General features: G+C 31.8%; 1 protein-coding gene across 2 annotated transcripts in view; it reads left to right on the top strand.

Annotated features, from left to right (window-relative positions):
- The window catches only part of LOC106689984 (transcription intermediary factor 1-beta), a 35,512-nt gene that overhangs the window by 9,231 nt on the left and 16,567 nt on the right, over positions 1-9,714 (top strand). For both annotated transcript variants that reach the window (XR_010844260.1, XM_014435216.3), the window contains exons 5-8: positions 1,762-1,872; positions 3,917-4,111; positions 7,588-7,697; positions 9,543-9,656. Coding sequence is in view for 1 of the 2 variants with exons in the window: in XM_014435216.3 (XP_014290702.1) it covers positions 1,762-1,872; positions 3,917-4,111; positions 7,588-7,697; positions 9,543-9,656 (530 nt within the window). In the remaining variant the exon portion in view is untranslated. The remainder of the gene's footprint in view (positions 1-1,761; positions 1,873-3,916; positions 4,112-7,587; positions 7,698-9,542; positions 9,657-9,714) is intronic.

Below are 9,714 nucleotides of genomic sequence, written 5' to 3'. Positions count from 1 at the left end.
ATTAGGAGGTTTTCCTGGTTTTGGAAAGAGAATTATAATGGAATGTTTCCAAAGGATAGGGAAATGGGTTGTTCTTAGGATACAATTATAGAGATATGTAAGGAATTTATAGCTTTAGGAGGAAGTTGGCAAAGGATTTGAGGAGTCAGAAGATCATACGAGGAGTTAGCATCCTTAGTTGATATTTGACCTCAGAAGGGGTGACTGCTTTAGGAGGTAAGGAGAGTGGGATTGGTGACGATAGGTATTCTTCAATTGTTTGGGTTAGGTTCCCTAAATTCTAACAACCAAGTTTTTAATTGCAGAAGTTGTTGATTTGAGATTCTTGATGGTGTTAATGTTAATAAAAAAAAAAAAAGTCATCTATGGAATTAGTGATTTAGTAAGACCTAGATTTGCACCTCTTGAATATTTGTCTCCTCTTCCCTTTTTATATTTTAATGGTCATTGACATTGTAGAGTCATCATTAACAAGGTATTTAGTAACAATGTAGTGGATTTTTTTTTCTTTAAATGAAGTATAGATTATTATTCACACAAATAAATCTTAGAATTAAGGGGAAAGAGAAAATTTAATATAGAACAAATAAAAAGTTAAACCAGGCTGAGGATGTAGTTGAAATCAATCAAGCATTAGCAACATGTTCTTGTCCGTAAAAGTTCACCTAGCCTTCCACATTGGTTTCTAACGGGTGATTTGCAGACGGTTGGCCAGGCATCTTATATTTTGTGAGGAATTATTGTTAGAACTGTTTTATTGTTTATCTTTCCTGATGTTATAGTGTTAGTTGAAAGGTTTTAACAGGTTATGCACTATTTAAGTGTCTCAGAAAGCCTTTTAAGCAACCTAAGTTTCAAGTATGTTCATACATTCAAATATGTTATACATGAGGAAACTCCTTTTGTCAGGAGTGGGAGTGTGCCAAGCATGGTTCAAATCTAATAAATTGGGTACTGCTGGTCTGTAGCTTCCTTAATCTGAACTCGACTGAAGTATCTGGTCCCTCTCTCAAGTCTGATACTGCTCTACTTGGACCTGAACTGCTCCGTGTGACTCTTTCTAGCTAGGACCTGTACTCTCTCTGTTTGATCCACTACCTTACGACTTCTCTGCTAGTTCTCCTCATTGATCTTGCAACTCTGAAACTGCCTCTCCTAGAATCCTCCTACTAAATCCCCCTACTATACTCCTCCCTTCTTGAATTTGTTTTCCTCAATTTCATTGGCTGATTGTATTTTGGGGAAGGGACTACAACTTTACTTTGGAAAATCGATTCAATCTTTTAATACCCAAGATACTTTGATCTTTCTGTTGCTTTTGTGGTGTGGAGATAAGCATACTGAGGGCAAGTTGCGTGCTGTCATGCTTTCCCCAGATCTAGCACTTAGTAATATTTACTAAGAGCTGGCAATGGTGCCTGTGGCTCTGGGAGTTCATTGAGGGTAGGTACAAGAGACCCACCAGCTAGGATGGCACTAATCGTGAAAGTTGAATTATTCCTACCTTTAAAATGACTTAATATATTTAATTGAACTAAATTTCCTTTTTAACCCAGTATTCTCAGTATATAGCACTAGAATATTGCTATTTCATTATAGTATGTTAATCAGAATTGCTATTCTTTGTTTTGTTGACTTTATTTTTCACTGGTTATAGGTTTTTAAATATAACAAATCTATTTATGTAATTATTTACAACCTTGAAATAATTTTTTTTGTTTACTATGTTTTAATTAAATTAATTATTTCTGTATGTCATAGGTATAGTTCAGTTGTGTTGAACTCGGCTCTAAAAAAAATTTCAGAACGAGAAGAAAAGCTTGAGACGGTTAAGAAGTCACTTGTTTCAGATATAAAGAAGGAATTTGATTTGTAAGATTGATATTGTTATTATTACATTGAAAACATTAACTCATTTTTTTTTTTTAATGTAGTCATACAAGCAGTCTGCATACTTACCTCAGCAGGTTCCTTTCTTTGGAAAGTGATTTTAGTAGAGTCAGTCTGTTCAGGCCATTTCTGGATTCGTCATTCCTCCATGAGTACACATGTTTGAAGAATGCATTGAACATGCTGTTTATCTTTTCCACATTCACACAGCGGAGTTGTGCATTGACAACTACAAATATTTATACAAATTTTTTGTAGAGGTGTGCATTGAGTCTATTATGTGAGTTCTAAGCCAGATAATTAAAACACGTTCCTTCCTTGGAAGTAAATAGATTGGAGCCTTGGGTTTGAAGTTGTTCTGATGTTGGTTGCTGATAGTGCTGTACTGATGCTTTGTTAATGGTGTTAGCTTCTTCCAACCGAGGTATGGTGGTGATATGGGGTAATTTGGAGCCCTCCTTTGCAAGTTTGTCAGCCAGTTCATTCCCAGTTATTTCACAGTGCCCTGGGACCTAATGCAACGTAACTTCTTCATAGATAATGGAGCAACATTCTAATTCAGTGGCAAGCAACATTAGCCCTGTTTTCCATTTAGACTTTAGGCTCTTAAGAAGCGAAACTGCGTAAGTTAAAAATATATTTTTTTATTTCTGAGGTCTATTAAAATTATACAGCTTGATGCAGGTTCTCCTGGGTTCTTTTCTGCTTTGGTTTTTATATTAGCTGGTTCCCTCTCTATGGTCTAAGTTTTTTCAATCCAATAGGGTTTGTAATTTCGTGCTCCTCTAGGAATACTTTCTCCTACTGCTCGAAGAAGCACCATTGTGTATTGCTTTGCAGATTGGTTTTCTTTTTGATTTTATGTTTATTGCAGCTGTGTACATATCTGTAATATTTTTTCCTGTGGTGGAGTTGCAATATCCACTACAATTTTAATGGGCCTGTGGTCACTTCCACCTAGCTGATTCAGTGCTTCCCTTTGGGCAATGGACACCAGGTTATTCGTGGCAAAGGCTAGGTTTGGTGTGGAAGTTATTTTTCATATTCTGGAGTAGAATGTTAGAGGATTGCATGGTTAATCAAGTAATCTTAATGAGTATTCAGTTCACATGTTTCCAAATCTTCCCCTTGGAGGTCATAGTGATCATATCCCCAATAAGGTGAGTGAGAGTTTAAGTCACCTATCACTAAACAGTCATACTTGGAAATTAGCATGTTATTTAGAGATAGCAGTATGTCATCAGGACTGTTCTGTTGGTTTGGAATGACGAGTGGCATTTCTCTTAGTCCCAGTCAAGACTCCTCAACGAGTGAGGTTACCACTGTAGCATAAAGGCACTCCTTCCAATTGGGGCCAGATGAGATGCCCTACTCACCTGGCAGAATCCTGCAAGAGGGGCACCTTGTGCACTACATCTATGTTTGTTCTGAGCCATATTAAGGAAGTACTGCATGGCAACTTGTTTTCCTAAGCATCCTAAAAAATGTTTGCTGACTATTGTGCATCTTTCGGCTTTAAGACTATAGAACACATCTCTTTTTCACTCATTTAATTTTTCAGTTAATTTAATAGCTTTATTTTCATTTAAATTGATTTTTTCTTATTCCTTCGATAAAATAGTTCTATTATTTTTTTTCAGTAGTATTACTTTGAAGTAATATGGGTTTTGGTAATGATGTAACTCTAAAATGACTTAAAACAGGAACTGGCTGAATTTTCTATTTGTTTGAAAGAGAAAAGTTGTCTGTGAATAAATTAGTTATTTGTCATCCATTTCTGAAAGGAATGGTATTTTTTCTCTAAATCAGTATTATTAAAATCAACTGTTGGAATCCATTAAAAGATATATTAATTCAGTAATTTTTCTCAAGCAAATGATCTAGTTGTAATAAAAATGATTGTTGACTAATTAATTGTCATTCAATTAGTAGAAACAGTATTTATTTCAAATTAGATATTCTAAACAGTTTAAATAGCATTGTTATTGATATAGTAATTGAAAATACATATACTTTTTTTTTTTAGAATACAGGAACTGCTCAAAAAAAGGTGTGAAAATCTAATGTTAACAGCAATAGATAAAGCTAATAAAAAGCTTGAAGACTGCGAATTAAATAGGAGAGTAATTACAAAAAACTTAGAGCTACTTCAACATTGCCTTAAGTTTGTAAAATTAGTCTTATATTCAAGTTCAGATGCTGTTTTATTTTATACTAAAGAGTAAGTATGCAATTAATATATATTTTAACTTAGTCTTTAGCTGACTTTTAATTTTATATTTGTATTTCTGTAATTAATTCACAAATAAGATTGTCTGGATGGTAGCCAAAAAAGGTAATATAAAAGAAAAACTATTGGAAACCAATATTTCAACTCAGATTTCAGTTTTTCATCAGGGCTAAATATGCAAGATACAAATAGTAAACTATGGTAGGACTGTAAGATGATCCAAAGAAAAGTTGTAAAAATGACATGAAAATGGACAGGATAAATTAAATAAAAGGATTTGGCCATCGTAATGAAAATAATATATTATTAATAACAAATATAGTAATAAAATGTATGAATAAAATTGTATGGTTGAAGTAATATCAAATGGAATGGTGAAAATAGTTAAGAAAAGTAAAAACATCATCATCTTCAATCGGTGTGACAACCCATTACGGGGTCCTGGTCTCCTCAAGCAGCTTCCACCAGTTTAATATGTTAAGTACAGCTGCTCTACAATTCCTCATCCCGAGCAGGGTCCTTGAATCCTCTTTAACACCATCCTGCCATCAAAGCTTTGGGTGGCCACTCGGCCGTGTTCCATGTAGGCGCTCATTGAGAAGTTTATTTAGGATCTCATCAGTTCCCATCCTTGCCACATGGCCTGCCCAGCACAGCCTACCAATTTTTCCAACATCAGGCTCACCAATTAACAAGTAGACTTCCCTATTCGTGCATCTTCTCCAAGCTGAACCATCCTTTACTGAGCCGAAGATGCGTCTGAGTACCTTTATCTCAAACGTTTGGAGATCCCTTTCATTGGCCTTCGAAAGTGCCCAAGTTTCCTAGGCGTAGAGCAGCACTGCTAGAATTAACATTTTATATGATCTAGTTTTCATGGATCTTGATAGTGAGCTACTACCAAAGTGCCGATGCAGTCCAAAAAAACACTTAATGGCCGATGATATTCGTCTCCTTATCTCGGCCGAAACGTCATTGGTGGCATTAACTTGTGATCTGAGGTACACAAATTCCTCAACTTGTTTGAAAGAGTAATGACGAATTTGTGCAAAATCTTCATTAAAACCTCTTTCTTGACCAGCTATCATATATTTGGTTTTTATGGTATTAACAACAAGTCCCAGCTTCCTTGCAGCTTCATCAAGGGCAAGAAAGGTCTCTTCCACAACAGCTTTTGATCTCCCAATAATGTCGATATCATTAGCATATCCCAGGATTTGTACTATATGATTAAAAATGGTTCCACTGGTCTGAACCTTTGATTCTCTAATAACAGACAGGCAAGGGAATCTCCCTGTCGAACGCCATTAAAAACAAGTAAGGCCGCCGTTAAAAACCAAAAAGAAGTAATGAGGAAGGAAATATAGTAAACCTAAGGTTGTTGATAAGTAAAAGTTGCATATTACATTGCAGCCACAAATGATACAGATAGTACTGTACAAATAGTACAGAACATTGGAATTTAAGTTTAGTAGTAGTCTCAAGTCACTCATTATGCCCTTTGGTGGTCTTATTTTAGTGGCTGTAGTGGTATGGAAAATACAGATGTAGACATTGGTTGACTAGGTTCACGAACTGAGGTTAACTGCATGTAAGGTATAATCATAAAAAAATTAAACCTATAAAAAGAACGGAATTAAATAAGAGATAATAAAATAACATAGATAATACAATGGAAAATAAAAGTATACTATGTTAGAAATTATATACTTGATTTTTTACTGTTTTTACACATTTAATTTTTTTTTTTATTTTTACCCAATTATTATATGCCAACAAATTTTATTTAATATCCTATGTTATAATTTTATATATTAATTTAATTGTTTCATCTCTTCTGATAAAAGTATACAATTTTATATAATAAAATAACATTGTATATCAAAATAATTTAATGAAATATAATAAATAATTGAAATTTAATAAGTAATTTACTGAAATAATAAAATATAACAAAATAATTATAAATAAAATAAATGCATTTTATAATAAAAGTATACAATCAGTTAGAGAACTTTCTATATCAGCCCTGAGGAAGCCCTTCAAGGTGGGACGAAAGTTTGGTTAACATCAAATTTATTTTTTATAAGGCTGTATAGGTCCTTGAAATATTAAAAAAAAAATGTTCTTTGATTCTTTTGATTATTGTATTTGTATTATAACAAAATTAAATGCTCATAAATTAAAAAAATGTAATTCCTCAGGAATTACATTTTGTGAAACAATTTGGTTTATGTTTTAACCCATTCCATAATTTATAGTAGTGTACTGTTTAAAAGCAATTTTGTAATTAATATTTTAGTATGTTTTTATTTTTATATCATAATTTGATGATATAGAAATAAAAAGAGGGGGGGGGTTTGTTTTTATGTGGATAGTTTGTTTGAATTAATTTTTATGAAAAAAAAATATATATGATAAAATGTTTTAATATTTAAATAAAGTGAAAATATTCACTCATTAAACTATCCCAATAAACTGAGAAACCTCACCTCCAATTCATAGCAGTGCAAGCACCTAGTGTTACCGTATGGTAGTGGGCAGAATTTACAAACCAAAAGAAAAGACTAGAAACCAAAATTTTATTTTTGATATTAATTAAAGTGTAAATAAATGCAATAATTACAAACATTTAAAAGTAATTAGGGTAGGTTGGAGGGGTACCCTACACCGTATTAACGTAATCTAGCCAGAGTGTGAAGGTTGAGATCTGTTTCTAACTATCTATGATATCTGATTTGAGGTTATGCCACAAAATGAAAGTCAACCTGCCCAGGCCAGATTTGAACAGCTCCTGACATAAGTGTCTTCTCAACTTGCTCGTTCACTATTACTAAACAAGTTCAAATGTAGTACCATCAATCCATTTTGTCTTGGGCCTCTGGTGGTTTTGTTTTGATTATTTTTAATATCTTGTGTCATACATAAAATGTAACATATGAAACTACTGTTCATTTATTATTTAGTTCAAAAATTTCATCTAACCATCCCATTAAAATTGTCTTGGTATGATAAGTATAACAGTTATATTTTTCTTCTATAGCCTCTATAATCAGTTTACCCAAAAAGAGAAAAATTCTATAGGCTAAATCAGAATCTACATAAATCCTGGGATGAATATTTTTTTCATTTTTACTAATTTATTTTTTCAGGAACAATTGATTTCTTATCAAACAATGGTAGTTTGAGTGATTTACAATAGAAAAATTAATAATAGTTGCAGCTTTTAATTTTGTAACCTTATTTTAACATGAATTTTCATTTTTTCAAGAAATACTGTACCACAAATACCTATAATTTCTCTACATATTCCTCAGTGTTTATCTGTATAATTATGTCACAGATCTCTGATTACATGGTTCTTTTTAATATTTTTAAATTTACATTTTATATGATCTGAAAGATTTTTAAAATTCACGAAATAAACTATGATTTTTTATCATTTAAACAACGCTTATTTATTTTAGTTTAATTCTTAATCATCTGAAGCGTATAAGCATCACTCAGTCCATACCAAGTTCAGCAGATTTAATAAATTTGAAATTTTCTACTGAAAATATAGATGAAGCTAAAAAACGTAAGTGTTAATTAACATATTTTTTAATAAATCTAATTCAATTTTGTGTATTGTTTGAATATGTAACACATTTTTATATTATGCTTAACATTGTCTTCTAGTAAAAACATTTTTTTTGTCAAAAATATAAAAATTACACTCAATCTCACTTAGTTAAACTTTGCTTTTGATTTTATCAAATTGAACAAATTTAACCTAATCTTTTAAATATGTTTTGTTGAAAAGTGGTTTGCAGTAATTATCATCTATAATTTTTTCTGCTGTGTTAATTATCAAAAAATATGTAAAAATGTTAATTGACCCAAATATTCTTTGATTAAAATAACTAAATAGTTGTGAATATGTGTGTATACATTATTTTTCAGATGCCTCAAATAAACGAAAACTATTTATTTTATTTGCTAATAAAATATATTTTATATGTTTATACTATTGTTATTCAAAGCAACTAAAAAAAAAATTGAAAAGTTCTTTCTTGTGATCTGTAACTTTGATTCTTTGACACTGTGAAAAGATTATGTAGGCTGTTAGATTTTGTGGTGAGTTGTACAGGCTTCTGATGCAAAAGAGATCAGAAGTTCTCACTTCAAAGAAATAAATTTTTAAAATAGAAATAAATCATTAAATTAGTTTTTGACCATATTGGTGTGTTATTAAACAGATATTTACAAGACTGACCACTTTCATTAACTACTGGAGCTTAACAGCTTAACACAGCTTGTTGGGTAGATATAGAATTTTTTTTTTACAGACCTAAACGGTTTTTGCACTGTATGTAGTAAAAAGTAGCTTTCAGCTCAGATTATTTGGCCATGCAAGAGATGTGATAAAAAATCTCTTGGAGGTAGAACCTTTTGGAGTTCTCGAAGAGAGGATAATGAACAGTTCAGACAGTTTTAGAGAATCTGATTGGCACAGTCACCAAATCTTAGATGAGCAGTAGTTTGGCAGCCAAAACAAATACTGTGCTGTGGCAAATTGTTTTGTGTTTTATAGATATTCTGTCTAGTGGTTTACCTTTGTGCTAGATGCCAGCTCCTGCTTCTTCGGCTGTGTGAGAGCTATCCATTATATCATACCATTGGGATATAGTGTTTATTTTAACACTGTATTTAATCTTTGTACTTGCTGATTTGAACATCAGAGTAAGTGGATAGCAGCTTGTCCTCCTTATTTAATACATAGCACCCTTTTAGACACGCTAGTCTTAATAGTTTTTTTTTTAGAAATATTCTAGTAATAACCAAGTTGGCTTTGTTCCACCATAATAAATCTGTATGTAAGATCAGGGTCTGGTAGCTGTTGTATACAGACAATAAACCAAATTAGGTTTAAACCTTAAGTTTTGCTTACTGCTCTTTTACAGACACATAGAATAACATAGGTCCAGAATAACCACGAAGTTTTTCCCTTCCTTACTCATGTTCATCTAGACCATGATTAACTTGGGTGATCTAATTATCACCTTTTTCTTTTTTGTTAAGACTCAAACATTTATCTTGAGTTGGTTAAGGTTAAAACCATTGTCTTTGCACCAATTCATTTGGATGTCCATCGTCAGTGATATTAATTCAATAATTCTCAGTTTCGGGTTGATCACTTTGCAATTTATGAAGAAGTAACAAATTCATTTAAAAATTATATTCCTGCCTATGAGAAAGGAATGAAATAAAATAGCTAGATTTAAAATTGTTGCAAGTAGCTTGCTTAACTTAAACAAACAATTCTTCATCTTTATATAATAGTATTGATTTGCAAATTGAACCGGTCAGTGTTATTAACATATTTTATTTACAATAAACTGTTACTTGAAAATATTTTTGTTTATTCTTCTCATCATTCCAGAAATCGAGATTTGTGGTGCTGTTCAGGAAATTGAAGATTTAGCTTCAGTTGATAAGAAATATTTGTTTGCTGTATATTCAACTCTTATGTCATTATACAAAGCGAAAACTGGTGGTAATTTTCTTTTACTACTGTAATATAATATAATATTATATAATATTACTCTTGATTG

Source organism: Halyomorpha halys, unplaced genomic scaffold, assembly GCF_000696795.3.
Source record: "Halyomorpha halys isolate HHAL.00 unplaced genomic scaffold, Hhal_1.1 Scaffold1539.1, whole genome shotgun sequence".
Taxonomy (NCBI): Eukaryota; Metazoa; Arthropoda; class Insecta; order Hemiptera; family Pentatomidae; genus Halyomorpha; species Halyomorpha halys.
The sequence above is the reverse complement of the archived record's forward strand: the minus strand, read 5'-3'. Positions and strand labels throughout refer to the sequence as shown.